Source organism: Lepidochelys kempii, chromosome 9 (genome assembly GCF_965140285.1).
Source record: "Lepidochelys kempii isolate rLepKem1 chromosome 9, rLepKem1.hap1, whole genome shotgun sequence".
In the NCBI taxonomy this organism is placed as follows: domain Eukaryota; kingdom Metazoa; phylum Chordata; order Testudines; family Cheloniidae; genus Lepidochelys; species Lepidochelys kempii.
The window spans coordinates 3690885-3718444 of record NC_136388.1 but is presented as its reverse complement, the minus strand read 5'-3'; the positions used below and the strand labels follow the sequence as shown (position 1 = coordinate 3718444).

At 47.9% G+C, this 27560-nt stretch overlaps 1 protein-coding gene across 9 annotated transcripts in view; it reads left to right on the top strand.

Annotated features, from left to right (window-relative positions):
- IL1RAP (interleukin 1 receptor accessory protein) overlaps positions 1 to 27560 on the top strand; it is a 65356-nt gene that overhangs the window by 10759 nt on the left and 27037 nt on the right. For all 9 annotated transcript variants that reach the window (XM_073359027.2, XM_073359029.2, XM_073359028.2 and 6 more), the window contains exons 2-5: positions 7545 to 7612; positions 18860 to 19145; positions 19904 to 20096; positions 23342 to 23507. In XM_073359027.2, the coding sequence (XP_073215128.2) occupies positions 7546 to 7612; positions 18860 to 19145; positions 19904 to 20096; positions 23342 to 23507 (712 nt within the window). In that variant the 5' untranslated portion in view covers position 7545. The remainder of the gene's footprint in view (positions 1 to 7544; positions 7613 to 18859; positions 19146 to 19903; positions 20097 to 23341; positions 23508 to 27560) is intronic.

Genomic DNA, 27560 nt, shown 5'->3' with positions numbered 1-27560 from the left:
AGAGAGATTTGTGAAGTGTCAACGTAGGGGGTAGGCAGGAGACAGGTTTCTGTCCCACCAGAATGTCTGAGATTTTAAAAAAGAATTCCTAGCCCAAATTAGGAAGAAAAAATGAATTATTGATTTTTATGCTACATTTTCATGAACTGACAAACTGAAAAAAATTTCAGTTCAGGTCAATCAAAATGCTTTGTTCTCATAATTTCAAAATGTTTCATTTCAATTTACAAGAACAGCCATACTGGGTCGGATCAATGGTCCATAGAATATCAGGGTTGGAAGGGACCTCAGAAGGTCATCTAGTCCAACCCCCTGCTCAAAGTAGGACCAATCCCCAATTTTTGCCCCAGATCCCTAAATGGCTCCCTCAAGGATTGAGCTCACAACCCTGGGTTTAGCAGGCCAATGCTCAAACCACTGAGCTATCCCTGGTCCCCAAGTCTTGTTGTCCAATAGTGTCTGGTGCCAGATGCTTCCGAAGGAGCGAACCGAACAGGGCAATTATCGAGTGATCCATCCCTTGTCGTCCAGTTCCAGTGTCTGGCAGTCAGAGGCTTAGGGACACTGAGAGTGTGGGGTTCATCCCTGACCACCTTGGCTAATAGCTATTGATGTACCTATCCTCCATGTCCATGGATTTTGATCTTTTTTTTTTCCCTGTTTTTCATCAGAAGCAGAAGGTGGCCGTGATGGCATTACCTGCCCCCAAGGCAGATTTTCTTCTAACTCCCAATAGTTAGAGATTGGCTTAAGAGGAGGGTTTATATCTACTCTGGCTTGTGCCAGTTTCCTACCGGTGTAGCTCCATTGAATCGGTGGAGTTACTCCTCACTCTCGCTGGCGTATGTGGGATCAGAACTTTAATTTCTTGGGTGGGGAAAAGGGAGTCAACTTCTCTGCCTCTCTTAAGTACTTATAAGGCCCTATTTCCATAGAATTTGAGTGCCTCACAATCTGTAATGTATTTCTTACATCTGGGCAGGAGCTGGATTTTCCATTTGATGGGAAATAGGATGAGCAAAATATTTTTGCATTCCGAAACAAAAGCAAAAATTTCAAACTTGCCCATGAAATGAAATTCCCCCATGTTCAATACAACCAAAATGTTTCACTCTGATTTTGACATTTAAAATAAAATAGAACGTAAAATGAAAGAATTTTCAAGACAAAAATTCCTGGCCACCTCTAGTATTTATCCTCCCATTGGTCCTGTGTATTTATCCCCATTGTACAGAGGGAAACTGAGGCACATAGGTTAAGTGACTCACCTGGGGTCATGCAGGAAGCAGGGAAATGAACCCAAGTCTTCCAAATCCTACACTAGTTTCCTGAGTACTGTACCATCCTTTCAGTGGCGATAGGCAATTGATTTGGACCTTCATCAGGGCCTTTTAGTCTTAACGTGTCTCTAGATCACTGTCTCGCTGCTTCTTCCATGTCACTGATGGCACAGGGCCAGATTCTGGGCTTCATTCATGCTGGGTGTAACTCCACTGGCCGCAGTATAGTCACAGCAGGGGTGGATTTGATTTTCAGACGAGATGCATGTGTTTTTCTAAGGGCAAAATTCAGCCTACCTCGTTGGCTGGCATGACTGGCTCTGAGATTAGGGTACTCTGTGTGTACTGGAGTGACTGGTGTATTCAGTATTAAATTGTTGTGGCTATTCCCCCTATTGCATTCTTAAAAGCTTCCTGCAAAGGGAGACTTTAATGAACATCCAGCTTCCCAGAGAGGGAATGTTGGGGTCTGAAAACCCACAGCACCTGCTATTGCTCATGCTCTCAGCACAGTCCGGTGTGACGTTAGGCTGCTCTGAAGAGCTCTCCATGGAACATGCAAACTCTCCACACTGATGATTTGCTTCCTGGGAGATGTGTGCGGAAACACTGAGAAACTCTAACAAATGGCAGTGTCATTCAATGCCAAAATCGCCTCCAGAAGAGTGATCTGGTCAGAAAGAAACTACAGTAAATCCCAGCGAAATGGAGCCCAGATGGTTTATGCTACAGTTATTCCCTCCATTGTTCGATTTACTCCTGCAGATATTGAAAAGCAAGAATATGTCCTTAAGGGCTGAAGGGCCTTTTCCCAGCTTCCATTAATGCATTTATCTTTTTCTTTGTAGCTGCTTTTGTTGACTGTCCCTTTCCCCCCTCTTTGGTTCTCTTAGTTTCTGTGCTTTAATTATATTTTTTCCTGTATCCTTTGAATGACAGGATAAAAAAATCCTAACTTAGCAACCAGCCATAGAATCATAGGACTGGAAGGGACCTCGAGAGGTCATCTAGTCCAGTCCCTTGCACTCAGGCAGGACTAAGTATTATCTGACCATTCCTGGCAGGTGTTTGTCTAACCTGCTCTTAAAAATCCCCAATGGTGGAGTTTCCACAGCCTCCGTAGGCAAATTATTCCAGTGCTTAACCACCCTGACAGTTAGGAAGTTTTTCCTAATGTCCAACCTGAACCTCCCTTGCTGTAATCTAAACCCACTGCTTCTTGTCAATCTTCAACCCTTTTCCTGTGCAAGGTGTGGGCCTGGTTCTCCAGAGGAGCAGAGCCCTGAGTGGGTGTGTTATCTGTAAAGGGTGAGAGAGACCTCCTCTGACAAAGTGAAAAATGGGACCCTTTCCTCCTCCCGGACAGTGCTGTGCAGAAGCTGTGCCGGCCACTAGAAGTCATCCATTGGGGAAGGCATCTATGAAGTGATGGGTCTCTGGCCAGGCTGCCCCTCCAGCCTGCCCAATTGCAGGGATCCCCGGCGAGTACATGGCATACACCCCTTTGTGTGCCCCTCCAGATGTCTGGTCCCTCTGCAGAGAGCCAGTTGCTATGGGGCACCTGAGAACCCAAGGGAGAAAGGGTAGTTTTGTCCTCCGGGCAAACAAATGGAGCAGAGCCTTGCTAACTGGAGTGCAGGGGTGGAGCCGGGAGAGCGCCTAGCCTGCATCTATCACCCGTTCAGCGGAATCCTCTAGCCCAGTGCCCGCCTGGAGCCCTCTAGGTACATCCAGGCAGTACAGGACAGCACAAGCTGTCCTTCTTGTCAGTCTCAGCAGGGAGGCCGGAGACTGAACTTGCCTCTCACCCCAAGAGGTCAGCTCCTTTCTGGCCTGGCTTGAGATGCACTGGTGGGGAAGGATAGCTCAGGGTAACCTTGGGCGTGGGAGACCCAGGCTTAGTTCCCTGCTCTGCCCTCGCCTCCTGGTTTGACTTGTCTTTCTGTGCCTCATTTGTTCCACCTCCCAGGGGTGCCATGAGGATGAACATATGGGATCCCACGGTGACGGGAGCCCGATAAGTACCATAGCGAGATATGTGCATCCCAGCAGCCTGTGCCGTGCTGCCCATCGTCTTCCTCCAGGGCTGCTTTCCCCAAGGACCAAATGTAAAGGGGAGAAATGAAAGCCAATAAAGGGATGGAAGCAGTTACTCGCCACACTAGGCACACCGGCTCAATCCGTCTTGCTAGCTTTCCCACATCTGCAGCCCTCCTCTGGGGTGGAGAGTATTAACGTCCCATCAAAGGCAGTGGGAGCTGGGAGTGCTCAGAGCTACTCAGCGCCTTGCAGGATTGATCCTGGAGGGAACTACAGGGAGAAAGCAACGTGCCGAACCTGCTTCTGCCATTTGGGGTCTGTTTTCCCCCCTGAAGTGTTCCATTAACTTTAATGGCCCTCTCAGCCGGAGCACTTAGTGGGATGTCTGAGGGGAGCTTTCGTTCCGCGTGCAGTCACGTGGCTTCTCCGCGGAAAGTAAAAACCTGTCAGGTCTTTATAGGGGCTCAAGGACAGAAAGGGCAGAGGCAGCGTAGTGGAAAATACAGGCTTGTTCTCCTTTAGAATGGGCGCAGGATCTTTGGAAAGAAAATGCTGCAGTTACATAGGATGGTATTTTTTGCCCTGGTGTTGGATACGTTGGAAAGCAGAGAGCGATTCTGGGTGGGGAATGAGAACTCCAGGTAACAAGGCGTGTACAGAGAGCGGAGTAGCATCCTCCGGAATTTGCAGAACTCCCGTTACCTTTAGTGGGGCAAGCTCCGGGAGTAAGTGCCGGCTTAGACTGGGCATTACGGGCCTGTGCCATTGTTCCTAGGGGTCCGGCTCTTCATTGTGAGTGTGCCCTGCAAAGAACAACTCCTCTCTGTCGCCCTGTGCGTCCCATTGCACTTTGTTAAATGGCAGAGCAGCCCAGGCTGTGATCGGATGAGTCCCAGTTCAGAAATGGAGAAGTTGCTGTAATCCGACACGCTCTGTGTCTGTCAGTCTCCAAGGATAAGATCTGTGGAGAGCCTGGAATGAACCAAACTGCACTGCTCTGGATAATGCAACTGGGAGGAAGTTGCAGAAACACTGGATTTCATACTAAAAAAACAAACAAACAAAAATTATCAGGGCCAGTTTGTTCAGCCCTTAGGAGACCACCTTGCTCTTGGGAGTAAAGTCCCATTGGCTTTAATGGGATATTTGGGGGGAGCAAGTCCTCATCTGCACAGCTAAAGGATGCAAAAAAGAGTCCATTGAGATTATGGCTGAATTCATGTCACCATGGGCGAGAGTATAGCCGCCCAACTGATGGCCAAACTCAGCCCTGGGGTAAGCAGGAGAAGCTCCCCTAAAGCCACTGATTGCGCCTGCATACACCCAGGCTGACTTTGTCCTGGTTTGCGTAACTGGGGAGTGAGTGGCTTCAATGAAAAGTAGGGAAGAGGGCTCATTTGTGGATTTATTTTGAAGAGAAAACAGGGAAGACTTTGCTGCTCACAGAGTGGACTCTGCAGACACAAGACAACACACAAGGTGCTGTGACGTCATTGTCAGATCTGACAACAGCCGTACGGTGCGAGAACTTTGCCCCCAGTTCTGATTAAGTGTATTGCCATTCCCAGCTCCAGTCCTCTGTGCTGTCAGCTCTCTGTTCCCAACTGAGCAGTCGCAACCTCTCTCTTTCCTCCGTCTGACCGGCCTAAAAGAAGACAAATAAAGAGGTGTTTTATTGTCCGTGAGGGAGGCTGGCAGGTAGCAGAGCTGGTGTTTATTTTTTAGCCCTGGAGCTGTTCTGAATGACTCAGGCAAGTATTTACGGGGCAGCAATGCAGGATTAGGCTATCAGATGGCATTTCATTTTGGATGACAGAAATGTCACGAGAAGACCAGGTCACTTCATTTTTATTGAGGCCTGGTAATTGGCTCCCAGAGGAAGAAAACAACTCATGAAAAACAAACACAAATGCCTGGATTGTCAGGTTTTTACTGATCTCTAGTGCTCAGACTCTGGAGACTATCCTGGTACCTGCCAGCAGGAATTGCCTCCCTGCATGTTTAGAGACAGCCAACGAGAAATGAGAGTAGGACCTCATTTGTCATGAGTCCTTGCAATGCCCCCCAGGACTGGCTAGGGACCATCAGTAGGACCCTAGTGCTCTGTAGCTCTAGAGCCAAGCACATTCAACGCAAACCTGCCTTACAGTGAAAGGTTTAAGAAGCTCAGTCTGTTTAATAAGAGAAGTTGAAGAGGTGATTGATCTTAGTGCTACATGGGGAGTCTTCTGAGAGTAGAAGGCTCTCTAGCGGACAAAGGCAGAACAGAATCCAATGGCTGGAAGTTGGAGTTAGATAATTTCAGGCTCGAGATGAGGTGCATGTTTTTTAACAGTGAGGGTAATTAACTCTTGTGACAATGTACCTAGGGATGTGGTGAAGTCTCCATCACTTGGAGTCTTTAACTGCCGATTGAATGTCAAACATGCCCTAGCTCAACCACAAGATATGGGCTAGATGCAGAAATTACTGGGTGAAATTCTTTGGCTTGTGTTATACAGGTCAGCTAGATGATCACAATGGTCCTTTCTGGCCTTACAATCTATGGATCTTTGCTGTTTTTTCTGAGGGGCCGGAGATGGATAACCGTTCTTCCTCATCTCCCTCCTCATCCCTTCTGTAAGCAAAGTGAGCCCGATCCGACCTTCCCAACTCCACTTCCTGAGACCCAGAAGATGGTCCCTCTCCCAGGGGGGAAACAACCTTACACTCCTTGCCCCATCATCCGGCCTGTTCCTTGCTAGCCTGCTTCCTGGTGTGACTGGCACCCACCAACCTCCCTCCACTTAATCCAAAATCAGGCGAGGTTTGGGGAGAAGCAGCAGGCTGGGAAGGCAGGGTGCTTTGGGGAAGCTTGCTGGGGAAAAAGGAGGGAGCGTTCCTGGGGCAGATGAGGGTGCTTGGTGGGAGAAGGGGTGGGCAGGGAGTCATCCCTCCAAGAGCCCTGACCTTAACACACACGAAAGTGGCTGCATAAGGGCTCATTGTTTAGATGAGAGTCCCTGTAGGCTCCTGCAGTTGTTCATTAAGCGCTGTATAGCAGGCAGCGAAGGGCTGTGCTGTTGCATTGCTTTAATCTCCGTTATTAGCCAATGGAGCAGGGCTTTTTGCCAGACCAGCCGTTCAGTACCATCATGGCTAGGTGGCTTTGCATTTGCAGCCCGGCAGCTGCCTGCTGCCCTTTGCTTGGGACTGCAGAGAAGCGCGGGATTCTTGCATATTTCCCTCTGCTGCTAGGAGAGGCTGGCCCGGCAAGGGGAAGCATCATGACAAATCATATTAAGAGCAGGTGCCTCAAGTTGGAACCTTAAACCCATGGTCCGGTTTGCAGCGTTGTTAAGCGCACACAGCTCCCACTGGTGGCTGAACTTTTGCTACCTAGAGCTCCGTGCTCCTAGAGATTGCCCCTACTGACACGCACAGCTAAATCCAGATTCTTTGATCAGCCTTGCCTTAGCCACTTCAGTTGTCTGCCTGCCATCATGATCTCCTGGCACCTGGGAATGTCAAACGAAGCCTTCAGTCCCACTAATTAGAGCATCTACTAAATGTCAGCTTTCATAACCTGCAGCTTCTGTTCAGCATGCTGGGAAGGCCTGGAGCTGCAGGGAACTTTGTTTTGCAATGACCAAGAGGATTTGTGAGAGCAGAATGCCAAATGTCAGATGCATAGGTTGGCTCACATTCTTGTGCCCTGAACCTGCACCAGCCGTTCATACCAAGGGATTGGTCACCTACTGGCAGTCCACAGCGGTCCAGCACTGTGGTTTTGGAGCCAAGGCTCAAGACTTCTCTTACTTCCCATGCTGTATGCATGCAGCTGGCAGATGTCCATGGTATCTGTGTGTAGACGCTACCTCTGAATGTTACACTGAGCTGAAATGTTTCAGAGTAACAGCCGTGTCTGCATCCGATGAGGTGAGCTGTAGCTCACGAAAGCTTATGCTCAAATAAATTGGTTAGTCTCTAAGGTGCCACAAGTCCTCCTTTTCTTTTTGAGCTGAAATGGTTGAACTTGAGATCTGACTTCCACTGTCTAACTATACTTTTGGGCTTAGGTGCCTCATGCTCCCATGGTGTCTCTATGTAAACTTTTACAAAAGCCTTAAAATCAAATTCAGAGGTGCTGGAAGGTGCCAGAACAAAACTGCCACGGACAAAACTTCCCTTCAATGGAAGAGTTCAGAAATAACTGGAACTTCTTTGTGTGTGTTTGTATTGCAGGATGAAGGTGTGCTGTCCCCTGCTGGTTACTTTATGGTTGTGCTTGGCCACCCTCAGCAGCAGCTCAGGTAAGAGAGCTGTCAACTTTTGTTTTAGGAAATGCCAGGCAGTGTATTAGGTTCCACTCTTCCAACTCAGGACAGGAAGCACAAACTCATCTCTGGGCCTTTGAACTCAGCAGGGATGGATTTATTGCTTAAAAATAGTTGTTGTTTTTTAATATTCCTGGATGCAGTGGCCATCTGGGCATCTGAGAGAGCTTTGCAAACACAAGCTTCATAACACTCTGGTCATTAACATTATCATTTTACAGCTGGTAAAACAGAGACTCAGTGGGGGTGGGAAATGACTTGCCCGAGATCATGTAAGGAGCCAGGCAGGGCCGGGAATTGAACCCGAGAATCTTTCCCTCCTGTTTGGATCCGGAACATGAGATTCTGGCCCTTGAATTATGACTCATGTCTCAGTCATGGCTGCTGAGAATGGAACTTCTTGAATGGGCCAAGTTTGCATGCCAGCTTCATTGAGTCATGTTCCTAGCAGAAAATATGTTGTAATCCTCATGGGCGTCTGGCTCGCATTCAGCTGGGCTGCTCATGAAGAGGGGGATTGTATCTGTATCGGCCTCAGGCTTCCTATCTGGGGCAAAGGAGAGATGTCATGATTTACAGAAGGAAAATGGAAAGGGACTGGGGAGCAAGATTTATTAGGGAAAATGCATTGAAGAATGAACATTCCAGGTGGCCAGTGGAGGCTCAGTACGTCCCTCGTCGGCATCGGCCTCATTGCACCATTTACCGAGCCTGCGCTTGGATAAACCCCCCCCGAATCCCTAAATCAGGCCCCCTCCCTTGCCCAGTGGAGCTGTACTGGCTCTGGTGGGTCCTGAGAGCTCCATGCCCCCGGTAGGTGGGAAACCGGGTCGGATTCACCCTTCCGTGCCTTTCTCTTGTGGAATCAAAACTGCCCTGTCTACCATGTGGACAATCTCCCCTTCCATTTCAGGTAGGGTGCTGCTCCCTGGCAGTGCTCCAGAAAGCATTGCTGCAGCATTTCACGCCGCCACTCGCTGCGGTGACGAATCTGGGAAGCCCAAGCCAGTGAGCAAAATCCAATTCCCCCCGGTGCCATGGTTTGTAGCTCCTGGCCTGTTGCCTCTGCAGGTGTTGCTGGGTTTGTTCGGGCTTTTGCTAAAATGAGGACCTCAGAAGCGGGTGCTACGAGGTGGGGCAGTATGATCTACTGCTTAGAATATGGGACTGGGAGCCAGGGCTGCAGGGTTCTGTGCCCAGCTCTACCCCTGACTTGTTCTGTACCCTTAGGGAGGACACTTAAGTCCAAATTTTCAAAGAAGTGTCCACTAATTTTAGTGTTTCAGCTGTTGGGTGCCCTCCTTGGGACCCCGGGCCTACTGTGAAAAGGGGTTGAGAATCCATAGCTCCCCTGGGCTCTGCCTTAAAAGGGAGTTAACCGATGTCAGGAAGGGACACACTTTGGTGTCTATGGATGGAAGAACGATATACCGTGGGCCAGATTCTGCTGTCAGTTCATTGGTGTCAATCCAGAGTAACTTGTCTGAGGCCAGTGGAGTAACTCAGATTGTCACTAGTTTAGGTGAGATCAGAATCTGACCAGATAATGGCCATCATAACCCATTCTGCACTGTAAAATACTGGCTGTTTTGTGTTTGAGTACCACTTTCCCTTATTCGCTCCTGATCATTGTTTTACAGATTTGACTCTGATTTTACTGCAAGTTCCATTTGTATCTCTTACCTTCCCAGGCTGCCTTCATATTCTTCACAGTCTTTCAACCTTAGTGAAGGGTAGAGGATTGGGAGAAAATCATTGTCAGTTTTACTGTTGTGGGGAACTAGAAAGGACTCGTTAAGAGCCTGTAATGCTGCCAGCAGAGACGGGAAAGCCTTGTCCTGAGCTCTGATCGTTTAAAGTATCTGTCTAGAGTTGAGGAATAAATGCTGTCCAAAAAGTAACCTTCACTGCCATTCGGCATCATGCATATGTAGGAAATCACTTCCCTTTCCTTACCTGTCAAACAGGCCGGGCGCTCGAGTGGAATGAGCACAGCCGTGCAAGCCAGGGATGCTTGGGGCCAAGTTCTGTGCAGATTTACACCCTAAAGGGAGTCATAAGTTAGTATGGAATCAGTGTAAATTGTTTGGCCTCTCTCTGTGCCAGATTCTGCTCTCAGGACCTGATCCAGCTCCCTCTGAAATCAGTTTCAAAACTCCAGTTGACTTGAATGGTGCAGAATTGAGACCTTCAGTGTACCGGTGTAAATCCACTGTAACTCATCTGCTTTCAGTGGAACAGAGACCAGAAGTAGGCCCCATGGGTCAAATTCATCCCCAGTGTAACCTCCTACCAGGGTTAGGATCAATTTAGCCTAATGGTGGGCAACCTTTGGCCCATCAGGGTAATCCGCTGGCAGGCCGCCACGCAGTTGGTTTACATTTGCACGGCTGCCTGCAACTCCCAGTGGCCGCGGTTCGCCGTTCCCAGCCAGTGGGAGCTGCGGGAAGTGGTGCAGGCCGCAGGTGCCCACCACTGATTTAGCCTGTCTGTCTCCCACTCCGTAGAATGGGTGCGTAGTTACTTGTGGCCAGGGATAATCTGAGGGTTAATAAATTACTGTCTGTGAAACACTTTGAAGAGGCAAAGCTTTGTATCCATTCTCAGGAAACACTGCTACACAACTGTTACTCGAATGATGGGGTTCCGGTGATCTTATTTCTCCTATGGGTGGTGACAGCCCCAGAAGCCCAGAGCGTGCGTATTTTAGGGTGTAAAGTAACAAGAAAAATAGATGGAAATGTCTTGTGGTTTTTTTTTTAAATGAACAACTGCCCCCCAATGCCCTCTGCCCCCCACTCCCGTCTTCTAATATTTCCTGCCTTGCCCCTCCTCCTCCATTCCCCTGTCTGTTGCAATTGCTGGCCAGCTCAGGTATGTTTTTATGACCTGCTACGCCATTTTTAAGCACAGTTCTGGAGCTGCTTTCATCTCCAAGGTTTATTTATGATACTTTGAGGTTAGGTTGTTCCCCACCCAACTTTTAAAGTGAAGTTATGCTGGGGAAAGATGCCTGATTCATGCCCCTGGGGGGAACCGGAAGGTTTAGCTGCAAAGCAGGTACATCAGTAAGCTACCACCATGTGGTACTTACCAATTTGCATCAACCCCGAGCTGTCAGGATTCCTTCTGCAGACAAGAGAGGAGTTCAGTCTCTATGTCCAATCAGGGGGAGCCAACTGCCGGGGGGGGGGGGGGGGAGGATAGTTTTATATTTTTGTGTGCATGGTGTGAATGTCTGTCGGCCAGGAGAAGGGAGGAGCCCGTTTCACTTAGGTCACTGATCCGAGGTTAGATGGTTGCTTTCGGTCTCTCCTCACATGAATCAGATTTGAACTGGCGGCCCGTTTGATTCAAGCTCCATAGCATATTATCCAAGTCACCTAATCTTCCCCCATCCCTGGTTTAGTTTTGTATAATAAACCAAAATTATAAGAGACAGAGTGGCCGGGTGACGCTTTGAGACCAGCCAGCAACCTCCATGTCTCACATCTCTTTTGGGTGTTTTGTTTCTGTTCGGCTCAGCTGTTGACTGAAAACCTGTTAGTCACAGTCTGAGGTCCCATTGAGATGTAACTGGATTTTGACGGCCCGGGGTGTAGTTGCAGTAGCCTTGTCAAAATGTATAAGCTAAGCAGGGCTGCACTTGCATGAGGTGTCCAGGGAAACCCCAGCGTGCTGCCAGGAGCGGCCAATGCTCCTGCCTGGTGTCACGGGCATTAGGCTGTGTGAGACAGGAGCTTACAGAGAAGCTGTGGAAAAATGAGGATCCCGAGATCACCAAATACCAGGCATGTTTACAAGAGGGAGGTGCGTTACCCCTGCTTTCCTGGCCAAGTCATTATACCTTGACTACCTAGTGCAAGTGCAGTTGGCTACGGTATTCTTCACTTCCTGTCTTCAACTGGTGTGGCTGGGAGTACATAGCTGCTGCGTTCCACTCCAGAGGTGGCTGCATCTCAGCCTTGGAGGAAGGAACGTGAAGCCCTTGGGGGTCCCTCAGGATGATAAACGAGTTATTTCTGAGGCAGGGAAGAACTGCTCTCCATGTTTCATGAAGGAGAAAGTGGGGCACAGAGGTGAAGTAACTTGCCCAAGGTTACACAATGAGTCTGCGGCAGAGCTGGGAACTGACCTCGGATCCCCTAGGTCTCAGTCCGGTTTCTTAGCGCGCTGAAGTGATGTGTCAGTATCAGATTATCTCCATGTACACCGAGGCTGAGCGCTTTGCACTGGTCTTTCAAGCCACCTTCTTTTACGGGTTGTTTTGTTGCGCTCTCCGCCACACCAGGAGCTAACCAACAAGTACTGCTCTGCTCTCGTCCATGTGTCAATTTCCTCACTGAAGTGGGTGGGAAAGTGGGGACTTACTTGTTTTCCTCAGGCTTAAAAGCCTCTCACACCCCATTTTTATTATGTCGGGCTCAGTTTAAAAATGTGGAACCTGCCAGAAAACACTGAAGGTTTTCTTAGGGCCACTTGCATGCCTTACAATAAACACTGTATTCATGTTTACCTGTTTTACAAATGGGGAAACTGAGGCACTGAGTGGGGAAGCGATTTGCTCAGGGTCACCCAGCCAGCCAGTGGCGGAGCGGTGAATAGAACCCAGGTCCCCAGAGTCTCAGTGCAGTGCCCTAGACACTTACCGTGCGTGTAGCTATCTGATGAGATTTGGGCGCATGTGCGTGCATGGGCACTTCTGTCGGTGTGTTGTGCACGTGTGTGGGGAGGAGATGGGCTCTGTGTCCGTAGGGGGCGTTCCCAATGAGGGTGTGGGGAGTGTTGTGAACAAAGCTGCCAAAGATTTCCAGAATGTTTATTTTCTATTTTCCGGGGGTTGAGCGACACCGTTATTTTCCCTCCTTCCCCAGCACTTTCCTGTGTGCACAGCGGAAACCCCCAGCTTTGCTCAGCTTCTGAGCAGGGTCCTGGCTCCTTGCTAAGCCTCCTCACCCGTTATACAGCCAGGCTGAGCAAGAGGGCAGGTTTTTAAAGCAAGAGATCAAAGATGATAATAAAGAAATCTCCCTGCGTGTGAGGTCGGTGCTGTAACACCCACAACCCGGGCCATTCAAAGTTAACTCCCCTCCCCGATACGAGCTGCTTTTCCTCGTGCATCAGAGAAGTACTGCGGAAGGAGAGAGTCCTCCCGTCTCATCCTTATCTCAAGGAACATTGAATTCTGTGCAGTGGCCTTCAAGTGACCTTTGTCTCTGCTCTCCAGCCTCCTGTGTCAGAGGTGGAGCCTTTGCTTCTGACACACCAGGTGGAAGAAGTTTGCCCACCTCCCTGCACCTCGCTTGCTCCGCATCCCTTTCCCATGCAGGAATGTAAACCAGCCTCTCCCCTGGGACCTGCAGCCTCTGAACAGCTAGTTCCACACACTGGTGTTTACTGATGCTGGCTTTCCATGCCCTGTCTCCTTCTCTTTGTCTCCCATCCCATTTCTCCTTTCCCCTTCTGCATGCATTGTTCCTCTTGCTGACACATTGAGATAGGTTGGTGGTTTAGGGCATTGGACTAGGGCTCAGAAGATCTGGGTCTAATTCCAGTCTCTCTCATGAATGTGCTGCGTGACCTTTGGCAAGTCACGCAGTCTCTCGGGACCTGGGGTCCGCCAGCTCTATTATGGGTATAACAACAAGTATCTCATCCATCCTTTGTCAATTCAGATATTAGCTCTTCAGGACCTGGACTGTCTCTTCCTGTGTGTTTGTAGAGCACCAGGCTCAGCGGGGCTTCAGTCTTGAGTCTGCAGCAGTACAAATTAATGCTAATAATAGTGATACTTGCATGCATTATTTTAAAATTAAATTGTATTGGCATCTCCAGGGTGAGTATCCATGGACTGAAATAGAGTTTCATCAGCTCTCTCTGTTAGGCATCTTTAATCATATAATCATAGAACTGGAAGGGACCTAGAGAGGTCATCTAGTCCAGACCACTGCACTCGGGCAGGACTAAGTATTATCTAGACCATCCCTGACAGGTGTTTGTCTAACCTGCTCTTAAAAATCCCCAGTGATGGAGATTCCACAACCTCCCTATGCAATTTATTCCAGTGCTTAACCACCCTGACAGGAAGTTTTTCCTAATGTCCAACCTAAACCGCCCTTGCTGCAATTTAAGCCCATTGCTTCTTGTCCTATCCTCAGAGGTTAAGAACAACAATTTTTCTCCCTCCTCCTTGTAACAACCTTTTATGTACTTGAAAACTGTTACCATGTCCCCTCTCAGCCGTATCTTCTCCAGACTAAACAAAGCCAATTCTTTCAATCTTCCCTCAGAGGTCATGTTTTCTAGACCTTTAATCATTGTTGTTGCTCTTCTCTGGACTTTCTCCAATTTGTCCACATCCTTCCTGAAATGTGGCCCCAGAACTGGACACAATACTCCAGCTGAGGCCTAATCAGCATGAAGTAGCGCAGAAGAATTACTTCTCGTGTCTTGCTTACAACACTCCTGCTAATACATCCCAGAATGATGTTTGCTTTTTTTGTAACAGTGTTACAGTATTGACTCATATTTAGCTTGTGATCCACTATCACCCCCAGATCCCTTTCCGCAGTACTCCTTCGTAGGCCGTCATTTCCCATTCTGTACGTGTGCAACTGATTGTTCCTTCCGAAGTGGAGTACTTTTTATTTGTCCTTATTGAAGTTCATCCTATTTACTTCAGACCATTTCTCCAGTTTGTCCGGATCATTTTGAATTTTAATCCTGTCTTCCAAAGCACTTGCAACCTCTCCCAGCTTGGTATCATCTGCAAACTTCATACGTGTACTCCCTATGCCATTATCTAAATCACTGATGAAGATATTGAACAGAACCTTACCCAGAACTGATTCCCGTGGACCCCCACTCGTTATGCCCTTCCAGCATGACTGTGAACCACTGATACCTACTTTCTGGGAACGATTTTCCAACCAGTTATGCACCCACCTTATAGTAGCTCCATCTAGGTTGTATTTCCTTAATTTGTTTATGAGAAGGTCATGCGAGGCAGTATCAAAAGCCTTACTAAAGTCGAGATATACCACGATATCTACCGCTTCCCCCCTATCCACAAGGCTTGTTACCCTGTCAAGGAAAACTGTCAGGTAGGTTTGACACAATTTGTTCTTGACAATGAGCCCATTGCTATGATATCTGAGGATCTGTCTACGCAGCAAATTAAAACCCATGGCTGGCCCGTGCCAGCCCACTTGGCTCATGGGGCTCGGGTTGCTGGGCTGTTTCATTGCTGTGTAGACTCCCAGGCTCGGCCTGGAGCCTGAGCTCTGGGAGCCTCCCACCCTGCAGGATCCTACAGCCTGGCCTCGAGCCCAAGCCCAGAAGTCTACACAGGTCCTTCAGACCACAGCGCGAATGCGGATTCCACCTAGCTTACCCCCGACGGGTCTAATTTGTGCAGGGAACATTTCAGAGACAGGCAACTGCCTGTGCCAGGACGGTGAAAGCCCGAGCCCAAGGGAGCGTAAGCCCATGTGGCTCCACTGATTTCAGTGGAGCTCTGCCAGCTGAGGTTTGCACCCTGAGTTCTGGCAGGTTCTCGTGCACTGATCCCCGAAGCCCTCCTTGGTGTCATTGTTCTGCTCAGGATATGTGGCACTGTGTAGTATGGATGATTTAGTTGGGGTTGGTCCTGCTTTGAGCAGGGGGTGGGACTAGATGACCTCCTGAGGTCCCTTCCAACCCTGATATTCTAGGATTCTATCCCATCAGTATTGAGAATGAAATCCTTTGTGTTGTGGAAGGATATTCACGGGACTTGAAACGTCCAGGGAAGAACAAAATGCCCTTGTCACTGGTTGAGACCGACTTCGCCAACTGAAGTGTTATGCGCTTGCTGGCAGCGGCAGCAAATACGTTTCTGAACTTCTAATGCAGCCTAGTGGATTGGGAGTGGGAGAGGTGCAGCAGGGAGTTGCACACAAAACACTGCTGAAGGCAAACACATCAAGATCGGTTTCCAGCACAGATTAAATCTCCCCACATCCTGGGCAAATGATACAACCAGCTCTCTCCAAGCCTGACAAACCCAGCTGGTTCTGAATCATTCTGCGACAGCACCGGGCTAGTCACTGCAGCAAAGGGCATTATCAGCATTGGGAATCATAGAATCCTAGAATATCAGGGTTGGAAGGGACCTCAGCAGGTCATCTAGTCCCACCCCCTGCTCAAAGCAGGACCGAAAAGAGACACTGAACAGCTGAAGAAGAAGAAATGGCTTTCGTGTGCGTGAGAGATCATTCACATGTCCTCCGAGACAAAACCCAACCTCTCAGGCACAAGGCACCCACTGTGGTAAATCTAAATGCAGATCAGCCTGTGGGTGATGGCCGCCTGGCTACATCCTTTCACAGCAGCCTGAGCCAGGTAGGAGGGGGTTGAGGGGAGCCCGTCTCATGCCCTGAAAGGTTTATATGTCCGATACAGTGCTTGTTTCTGTCATCCAAGTTGAGATTGATGGTCCTTGGCTTTCCTTCCTGCGCTCTTGGGGCGTTTATCGAGATTTATGGAGCCACGAGGGCTGGGGAGCAGTCAGCCTCTCTATGTTCACAAGTAAGGTAAAGCCAGACCCCTGCTTTGTGGTGTAGGGTGTAGCCGTCCTTTATCAGCATGGCTGTCTGCTGCATTTCGAGTTAGTTCACTGAGGTTTGGAGCCGACCTTCTCCAAATTGGGATTCCTCAGCATGTCTTGACTCCTGAATGTGTGACAGCCTTCCTAACCTGTCAGGAAAATTTACTCAGCCCCACTAACACATCTCCGTGCCCCCCGGTTATCATAGTGACTGACAGTCACGGAAAACCACAATTCTCTTTTACGTGGCCATCCACCAAGATCAACCCCCCACCACACCGTGGGCAGTGCTGACTTGGGAGCTCTTCCAAAGTACAAAGGATTGTTCAGGATTGCGGAGTTCATTGGCCTTGAGCCCAGAACTTCAGTATTGCCATTTTTACGTAGGTTTCTTTTCCCCTCTGGCCCTGCCATGTGAAGAAATAAAGACAACTGACACTTACCCAGCCCAAGGGGACACAGTGAAGTCAGTGGCAGATGGAGCGCAGATGAGAATGAACCCCAGGGAGCCCTCATGTACGGTCCCCTGATCTAATCCCAAAACATCACTCCCTGGTCACAATCCCTTCCCTTAATGGGAAGCAGAGACTGGGATGAGGCTTTAGGCTTTCTTTGTGAAAATAAATGCCCCTAAAGCAAATAGCATAAAGCTTCATCATGCATATAGCAGTCAGTCACTGACCGAGCAGTCTGCTTTGTTAACAACTCTGAAGTCCTGACCTTGTATAAATCAAGTAGCCTGGACCTCATGGTTCTAAGTAGCTTATCAATGTATTGGTCACAGTTAGCCTTGTCCATGATGTATTTGTCCCATTCAGCTTTGACCATGATGCTGGTTAGCCAATGTTTTGGACTTACAGAATGAGGTTTTCAGTAGCACTCAGCATTGGCCTGACTGTTTCCAGGGAAGTCCCATAGAAGTTTTACCACAGATTTCACGAGAAGCAGCGTTAGGCCAATGCTGTGTGCTTCTGAAAACACCAGCCAGAGAGTTTAAAGGGAAATAATTTTAAAAAATCTAGTTTCACTTTTCACTCTTTATGCCGTTTGCTATCTGCACTCTGAAGAATGACATGACACCGCTCAGATTGGCTTCCTGTTGACAGTCCATTTTGCTAGGTTTCTCCTGCTGGTTTGGGTTTCTCACATTCCAAGGGAATACACATTCAGTTTTCATTGACATTTTTAGAATCCCAGGAAAAACATTTCTATTCAGATTGGGTCAGATTCTTCAATTCTTACATTTAAGTAGCACTTAGTTATGCAAGCTACTGTTGCTCAGTGCAAGGGTTGCGAAGTCTGTCCCATTAGGTTGTGTTAGCCCTGCTTTTCTCCTTGTTTTTAAATGTCAGTTTTGGGCCAAAATACTTTCCACTGCCCCTTTGAGGAGTAGGATGTGCCAGAAGAGCCTGATCCCTCGAAGGCAATGGGAGACAGCAGGATTGGCCCAAAGAAAATAGGTCTGACGACTCTGGTTTTCTGTCTAGCAATGCTCCTCTGATCTCTGCACATGTGAGAGGCTCTGTGGTAAATCCCCTCCCATGTGTATTGTCATGGTATCTGACTGCACTGCTGCATCTGACTTGGTTTTCTGTGTGACTCACTGTGGTTTTCTGGGTTAGCATGACTAGGAGGCTTTGCACGACCTGACACCTCCCACCAGACACAGCCCTGTTTTCCGTATGTGTGCAGGGCCTGCCCGCTGAGGCAGGATGTGTTGTCACACCGCTAGCCTCTCTCGGCTCGCAGAGGAGAATTAGGAAAGACGGTGGTTAGCCAGCACGACGGGTTTGGGGTTCACTTGCATTCCGTGTCCCTTTTATTAAGTAGCTTCCAGGCAAACGCGGGAAAAGATGCTGTTAAAGAACAATTAACCTTTCGCCTGTGCTTTGCCTTTATTTCTTTGTTACTGAGGAAGATGAATGTGGGTTTGCTCTGCAGCTTTCCTCCTCCCAGCCCAGCTTCTGCCTCTGGCAGACCCTGTAGTGAGCCCCCCTTGATCCTGCTTTATGACGTGTGTGGCCATGGGAATGCAGCTCGGGGCTCTGTTTCTTTTCCCATGCTGCTTCCTAGGTCTGGAGCACCCTCCCCAGAGAAGTATGATGTGCCTTCTCCCATGCCAGGTCCTCCCGCTGTTCCACCGGCAGCCTTGCCCCCCTGTTTCCTTGCCTACACTATAATAGAAACAGGTCGCTGTGTAGATGGCAGCCCAGTGCCACTGAATTCTGCAGCAACAGCCCTTAAGTCCTGTGGCAATGTTAACCGATTCTACCGCCGTGAAATACCCTACGTTCCCGGCCCCTGCCGCCCCACACAAATGCACACACAGCTGTGGCATAGAGTTCATCAGGGAGTCATTTTCAGGTAGGATTTCTCTCCATGCTGTCCGGGAAGCCTGGCTCTACCCACTCGCGTCCTGTGATGTTGCCCTGGCAGGGACGCATATCTTGGGGAATTGTAGGAAGAACAGCAAGAAGAAGCCAGGTTTCCAGGTGCCTAGTACTCTGAAGGCAGCATCCCCAGCTCTGTCTCCAATGACGCCGCTAGACACGTTGATTTCAGTGGGAGCAGGAGCGTGGGCAGCTCTTCTTTTCTGCCCACGTGAAAGCTAAGGTGTCTCTTCCTTCTGGCCCTAGAGCGCTGTGATGACTGGGGAGTGGACACCATGAAACAAATCCAGGTCTACGACGGGGAACCAGCTAGGATCAAATGCCCGCTCTTCGAGGCCTTCTTAAAATACAACTACAGTACAGCCCATTCGGCTGGCTTAACCCTGATCTGGTACTGGATTGGGCAGGACCGGGACCTGGAGGAGCCAATCAACTTCCGTCTCCCAGACAATCGGGTCAGTAAGGAAAAAGACACCCTTTGGTTCCGGCCTGCCCTTCTCAACGACACTGGGAATTATACCTGCATGCTCAGGTAAGCAGCGCAGTAGGGCGGAGGGCGTCAGACTGTAGGGCACACAAATGCCTTTTACATAACAAGAAAATTGTGTTGCTCGCTTAATATCTTATATCACATAAGAATTAACGGTGACAATGTGACAGTTACAAGAATTCTCAGTGCCAAGCCCATTTATATTATAATAATGCTTAGCACCTTGCAGACGTTAATGCACATACCTCTCCATGCTAACTGTGAGTGTCCACGGGGAGAATACTGGCAAAATCCACACGCCCCCTCCAGTAAGGAGCAATCTCTATATAGAAGTGGAGATGGCTTCAGAGGCAGGGTAATATGTCAACTGGATGCTAATTTGCCAAAGTTTCCTGACACCCCAAAAGAGTTCCAGGGAATTAAAAACAGCTCCAGGTGCAGGAGAAAATGAATGTAGCATCCCCAAAGCAACAAAGAGGAGATCTCAGTCTGTCTTCCTTTTTCACGTCTTAGCCCCCATTGTTTTCATTACGTTGGTAAAGGATGGTGCAGTACGTGAGTTGTCTTTGCATGGGGAAAAGTGTCTTTAGGTTTTTCTAATGCACTGTGCGGCTGCTGTGTCTGTCTCAGTGTGTCTGTCTGGAGTTTTCCTACATGCAAATACGACAATAGAGGCTGGATCTATCTCATCAGAGCCGTCATTTCTGTGACCCAAACTGTGACTTTTAATTTCATTTCATTCATAATGCCACATAAATAAACTAGACCAAGCTAATCGTGTTTCCCTCCTCTGTGCTTAGAAACACAACCTATTGCAGCAAGGTCGCGTTTCCCCTGGAGGTTGTTCAGAAAGACCAAACTTCTTGCGTCAGCCAATCAATAAAACCTACTGAAGAGCTGTTCTATTTGGAGCATACTAACGAGAAGATCATTTGTCCAGATATTGATGGCTTTTATCCTCCCAGCGTAACGCCAACTGTCAACTGGTACAGGGTAAGAAAGGGAGTAGTGGGGCTAAGAACCAGGAAGCCAAATTCTACCCCCAAACTCCCTGATGCAACTCCACTGAAGTTACTGGAGCTGCTGCCTCGATCTTGCTCCCTTTGAAGTCAGCAGTGAAACGTCCCTTGCTGGCACTGACGCAGGAGTGGGGCCTAGATTAATCAGACTGGGACTTTTCAGCTTGGAAAAGAGACGACTAAGGGGGGATATGATTGAGGTCTATAAAAATCATGACTGGTGTGGAGAAAGTAAATAAGGAAGTGTTATTTACTCCTTCACATAACACAGGAACTAGGGGTCACCAAATGAAATTAATAGGCGGCAGGTTTAAAACAAACAAAAGGAAGTATTTCTTCACACAAAGCACAGTCAACCTGTGGAACTCCTTGCCAGAGGATGTTGTGAAGGCCAAGACTATAACACGGTTCAAGAAAGAACTAGATAAATTCATAGAGGATAGGTCCATCAATGGCTATTAGCCAGGGTGAGTAGGGATGGTGTCCCTAGCCTCTGTTTGCCAGAAGCTGGGAATGGGCAACAGTGGTTGGATCACTTGCTGATTACCTGTTCTGTTCATTCCCTCTGGGGCACCTGGCATTGGCCACTGTTGGAAGACAGGACACTGGGCTAGATGGACCTTTGGTCTGACCCAGTATGGCCGTTCTTATGTTCTAATAAGGAAGAGTTTAGTCTCAAGGTGACCTTCTGGAGAGGGCAATAGACTGAGACTCAGGAAATCTTGGTTCAGTTCCTGGGCTGTTGAATGACCTTGGGCAGGTCACATGCCCGCTCGGCCTCAGTTTCCCCATCTATAAAATAGGGCTAGCCATACTGACCTCCTTTGTAAAGCGCCTTGACATCGATGGCTGAATTATTACTATTAGGTGAAGAGGTTGGAAAGTGACGAGTGATTTTTGGGGGGCCCGACCGGAGGTACCATCTGAAAATTAGGCTCCTTTCTGGTGTCTGCAGTTGAGTGCTCCTCACTTTTGAAAATCTTGATGTCTCCTTTGAGGTTTTCGAGATTCTGCTTGCCCTGGCTAGCGACAGACATAGTAGTGTCCAGCTCTGTTCCTGGCAGGGCTAGGTGACACAGTGGTAAGAATGTTAGGGGCTGGGCTACACTTTCCTGCATGCTAAGCCAGTGGTGAGAAAATCCCCTAGGTAGGCTCAGTGGAGATGCAGCCACACAGGGCTGGGAGGCTAAAACCGCTGATGTTTTGTACAGCAGTTTGAGATTCGTAGATGGAAGGTGTCGCAGGTGTGCAGCTGTATCTGGTCTAACTAAAACCCTTCGTTCGGGCCAAGAGGAGTAGCTTCATATTGGTGGTTTAAATGACTAATTGGTATCATCCATCGATGTTCAAATATCGACAATCAATTAGCAGAATGAAACAAAGAGCGCCATTTAAATCATTTTCCTGGCAGCAAGCCATAAAAGCCACTTTGCCTAGTAAAAGCCATTAACAATGGTATATTACCTCTGTCTTCAGCTGTCACATTAAGATAAATCTGAGTTGGAAATGCACCATTCAGAAATAATCACTTGGAAAATGTACAAATCTTTGGCTTTTATGACAGTCAAGTTATCATCAGCCTATTTAGAGGATATAAACCTTTCTGAAAAGGAGCCTGTAACTTGGCACTTGGGACAGGTTTCCTGCTTTTTCTGACAGAGGAAGGCTTATTAAGGTTCCTGTACTGTGGATTTCTTTTGGTCAGTTGCTCATTTTGGGTCAAATCCTCAGCTGACATCAAGTAGCATAGTCCCATTGAGAGCAAAAGTGCTATGCCAGCTGAAGATGTCAGTTTGCAATTTGGTGTCAGTTTGTAAATAGAGTTAAGTTTACTTCTTGTCCTTTTTTTTTTACTTCCATGTCTTTCTTTCTTCTGGGACCCTCACCCATTGCTAAGAGCTCTTTCTCTTTATAGAACCTGATAAGTTAGAGATGGAATAAACCTACTGGGGTCATCTACTCTTATCGCCTTACCTTTTCAAGATTATTCCTTGCAGTACCTGCACTCACTTTCATAGAGAGAAAGAAGAGGAAAAACCCAACACACGAGAGGGAGCGGTGGAGACAAAATTTTGTTGCAGTTTTGTTAATGCCCAGATACTCCAGTGATTAAAAGCATTGGAAGTGCAAAGATGGTTAAGGTTTTACTTGCCAGCGTTTCCTTGTAAATGTTTCCACAGCCCCATGGCTCTCGTTATGGGACTTTCCCCCTGATCTCCAGCCAGAGGTTTTCCTTTTTAATTTCATCCCATTATACCCTTGGTACTGAGCTAAATAATTCTTCTCCTTCCTTGGTGTTTACACCCTCTAAATAACCTGTAGATAGTTAAGTCTCCCCTTTGTTCACTGCTTAGCTAAGCTGTGTGCATTTATGGGCTGATTTCCAGAGGTGCTGAGCACCTGCAGATCCAGCTGGCTTTAGTGGGTGCTCAGCACCTTTGAAAATCTGAAAATCACAGCCTAAAAGAGCCTAATGGCCCAAGGAGTTTAAGGGATGTTATGGCAGGAGACACCAGCAGGTGCTGTTACAGTCTCACCTGTTAGCTTTCTTACAGTGTGAGCAGCATACAGTCCGAAGACACGCTGTATGGTTGGTTTTGTGATGTGGAGTCTTTGGGGGAGTGGTTATAAACAGTAAGGGAGTTTGCTGTCTGTCTTAATCTCTCTAATTCTTGAGGCAGAGTTGCTCTCTGGGAACTGGGCACTGGCTGATATTTCTGAAAGAGGGGATTTGCCTGCGGGCTGCATGTGGCATTCTCTGTTTCAGCACAGGTGCCTATAGTGTGAAAAAAGAAGTTAAAGAAAGGCGGTACCATCAGTGATCTCTCCATCAGTGGGAAACTGACCTGAAGAGCCCCAACAACTCATACCGCTTGGAAGAGCGGCGAAGAGGAATTAGACATACAGTTCAATGGGAGCTGGGTGCCTGATTCCTTCCAGTTCCTTTCACTATCCCAGCCTTAATCTTTCCTGAACAGTAACTCGCTCCATCTGGGGAAACCGAGGCACGGGGTGGACAAATGTGCCCCTCACCTTATTGGACTCATGAGATTTTGATGCTGTAGAACCTAGACCTTAGCCTGAACTGAATCGAAATCCAAATACTGCCTCCTACGCTTATTCCAACCAGAGCAGAGCTTTAGATTTTTATAGAGGGATTGAAAACAAGTTTCTGAATTTTAGTTCCAAAAGCGTAAGTGTTTTGCTGTCTGCTTCTAGAACTGCGTGTTGGTGAAAGGCTTCCACGACCGATATCCCGAGGGCCCAACGCTCATCATTGGCATTGTCCGCAGTGTGTACAAAGGGAACTACACCTGCATTGTGAGCTACAAGGAGAATGGAAGGACCTACAACCTCACCAGAACCATAAGGATGAAGGTAGTAGGTAAGGAGGATAAAAAACCATACAGAATTGTAGCAGCAGAGATGAAAAGTTCTGGAGAAGGCTCTTGCGGGCTCGATCAGTGACTGACTATTGGTCCCACCTCTGACTCCTTGGCATAAATGAATTAATTAATCTGCCACCGCCAGGTATTTCAGTTTGCTGGGGTCAGCCTCCCCTGGCATGTGAACGCCCAGGACACATCTCCGGCAGGGTGAGTCGTGTGAGTGAGGATGAGATGATCTGGGCTGGCCTCTGCTGGCATTGCCCTTGTCACGGTTGTGTATTACAGGTTAAAGTCTGTCTGTGGTGATCTCGACTCACTATTAGAAATAGTTTTCAGAGTAGCAGCCGTGTTAGTCTGTATTCGCAAAAAGAAAAGGAGTACTTGTGGCACCTTAGAGACTAACCAATTTATTAGAGCATAAGCTTTCGTGAGCTACAGCTCACTTCCTCAGATGCATATCGTGGAAACTGCAGCAGGCTTTATATATACACAGAGAATATGAAACAATACCTCCTCCCACCCCACTGTCCTGCTGGTAATAGCTTATCTAAAGTGATCATCAGGTGGGCCATTTCCAGCACAAATCCAGGTTTTCTCACCCTCCACCCCCCCACACAAATTCACTCTCCTGCTGGTGATAGCCCATCCAAAGTGACAACTCTTTACACAATGTGCATGACAATCAAGTTGGGCTATTTCCTGCACAAATCCAGGTTTTCTCACATCTCCCCCACCCCCATACACACACAAACTCACTCTCCTGCTGGTAATAGCTCATCCAAACTGACCACTCTTCAAGTTTAAATCCAAGTTAAACCAGAACATCTGGGGGGGAGGGAAAAACAAGAGGAAACAGGCTACCTTGCATAATGACTTAGCCACTCCCAGTCTCTATTTAAGCCTAAATTAATAGTATCCAATTTGCAAATGAATTCCAATTCAGCAGTTTCTCGCTGGAGTCTGGATTTGAAGTTTTTTTGTTTTAAGATAGCGACCTTCATGTCTGTGATTGTGTGACCAGAGAGATTGAAGTGTTCTCCGACTGGTTTATGAATGTTATAATTCTTGACATCTGATTTGTGTCCATTTATTCTTTTACGTAGAGACTGTCCAGTTTGACCAATGTACATGGCAGAGGGGCATTGCTGGCACATGATGGCATAGATCACATTGGTGGATGTGCAGGTGAACGAGCCTCTGATAGTGTGGCTGATGTTATTAGGCCCTGTGATGGTGTCCCCTGAATAGATATGTGGGCACAATTGGCAACGGGCTTTGTTGCAAGGATAAGTTCCTGGGTTAGTGGTTCTGTTGTGTGGTATGTGGTTGTTGGTGAGTATTTGCTTCAGGTTGCGGGGCTGTCTGTAGGCAAGGACTGGCCTGTCTCCCAAGACTTGTGAGAGTGTTGGGTCATCCTTTAGGATAGGTTGTAGATCCTTAATAATGCGTTGGAGGGGTTTTAGTTGGGGGCTGAAGGTGACGGCTAGTGGCGTTCTGTTATTTTCTTTGTTAGGCCTGTCCTGTAGTAGGTAACTTCTGGGAACTCTTCTGGCTCTATCAATCTGTTTCTTTACTTCTGCAGGTGGGTATTGTAGTTGTAAGAAAGCTTGACAGAGATCTTGTAGGTGTTTGTCTCTGTCTGAGGGGTTGGAGCAAATGCGGTTGTATCGCAGAGCTTGGCTGTAGACGATGGATCGTGTGGTGTGGTCAGGGTGAAAGCTGGAGGCATGCAGGTAGGAATAGCGGTCAGTAGGTTTACGGTATAGGGTGGTGTTTATGTGGCCATTGTTTATTAGCACTGTAGTGTCCAGGAAGTGGATCTCTTGTGTGGACTGGACCAGGCTGAGGTTGGTGGTGGGATGGAAATTGTTGAAATCATGGTGGAATTCCTCAAGGGCTTCTTTTCCATGGGTCCAGATGATGAAGATGTCATCAATATAGCGCAAGTAGAGTAGGGGCTTTAGGGGACGAGAGCTGAGGAAGCGTTGTTCTAAATCAGCCATAAAAATGTTGGCATACTGTGGGGCCATGCGGGTACCCATAGCAGTGCCGCTGATCTGAAGGTATACATTGTCCCCAAATGTGAAATAGTTATGGGTAAGGACAAAGTCACAAAGTTCAGCCACCAGGTTAGCCGTGACATTATCGGGGATAGTGTTCTTGACGGCTTGTAGTCCATCTTTGTGTGGAATGTTGGTGTAGAGGGCTTCTACATCCATAGTAGCCAGGATGGTGTTATCAGGAAGATCACCGATGGATTGAAGTTTCCTCAGGAAGTCAGTGGTGTCTCGAAGGTAGCTGGGAGTGCTGGTAGCGTAGGGCCTGAGGAGGGAGTCTACATAGCCAGACAATCCTGCTGTCAGGGTGCCAATGCCTGAGATGATGGGGCGCCCAGGATTTCCAGGTTTATGGATCTTGGGTAGTAGATAGAATATCCCAGGTCGGGGTTCCAGGGGTGTGTCTGTGCGGATTTGATCTTGTGCTTTTTCAGGAAGTTTCTTGAGCAAATGCTGTAGTTGCTTTTGGTAACTCTCAGTGGGATCATAGGGTAATGGCTTGTAGAAACTCGTGTTGGAGAGCTGCCGAGCAGCCTCTTGTTCATATTCCGACCTATTCATGATGACAACAGCACCTCCTTTGTCAGCCTTTTTGATTATGATGTCAGAGTTGTTTCTGAGGCTGTGGATGGCATTGCGTTCCGCATGGCTGAGGTTATGGGGCAAGTGATGCTGCTTTTCCACAATTTCAGCCCGTGCACGTCGGCGGAAGCACTCTATGTAGAAGTCCAGTCTGCTGTTTCGACCTTCAGGAGGAGTCCATCTAGAATCCCTCTTTCTGTAGTGTTGGCAGGGAGACCTCTGTGGATTAGTATGTTGTTCAGAGGTATTTTGGAAATATTCCTTGAGACGGAGACGTCGAAAATAGGATTCTAGGTCACCACAGAACTGTATCATGTTCGTGGGGGTGGAGGGGCAGAAGGAGAGGCCCCGAGATAGAACAGCTGCTTCTGCTGGGCTGAGAGTATAGTTGGATAGGTTAACAATATTGCTAGGTGGGGTGAGGGAACCATTGCTGTGGCCCCTTGTAGCATGTAGTAGTTTAGAAAGTTTAGTGTCTTTTTTCTTTTGTAGAGAAGCAAAGTGTGCGTTGTAAATGGCTTGTCTAGTTTTAGTAAAATCCAGCCACGAGGAAGTTTGTGTGGAAGGTTGGTTCTTTATGAGAGTATCCATTTTTGAGAGCTCATTCTTAATCTTTCCCTGTTTGCTGTAGAGGATCTTGATCAGGTGATTCCGCAGTTTCTTTGAGAGCGTGAGGCACAAGCTGTCAGCATAGTCTGTGTGGTATGTAGATTGTAATGGATTTTTGACCTTCAGTCCTTTTGGTACGATGTCCATCTGTTTGCATTTGGAAAGGAAGATGATGTCTGTCTGTATCTGTACAAGTTTCTTCATGCAGTTGATAGATTTCCACTCCATACGGCTAAATGCAGTGCCTTGCATAATGACAGGTTTCAGAGGAACAGCCGTGTTAGTCTGTATTCGCAAAAAGAAAAGGAGTACTTGTGGCACCTTAGAGACTAACCAATTTATTTGAGCATGAGCTTTCGTGAGCTACAGCTCACTTCATCAGATGTTTACCGTGGAAACTGCAGCAGACTTTATATACACACAGAAATCATGAAACAATACCTCCTCCCACCCCACTGTCCTGCTGGTAATAGCTTATCTAAAGTGATCAACAGGTGGGACATTTCCAGCACAAATCCAGGTTTTCTCACCCTCCACCCCCCCACACAAATTCACTCTCCTGCTGGTGCTAGCCCATCCAAAGTGACAACTCTTTACATAATCAAGTCGGGCTATTTCCTGCATAGATCAAGGTTTTCTCACATCCCCCCCACCCCCATACACACACAAACTCACTCTCCTGCTGGTAATAGCTCATCTAAACTGACCATTCTCCAGGTTTAAATCCAAGTTAAACCAGAACATCTGGGGGGGGGGGGGTAGGAAAAAACAAGAGGAAACAGGCTACCTTGCATAATGACT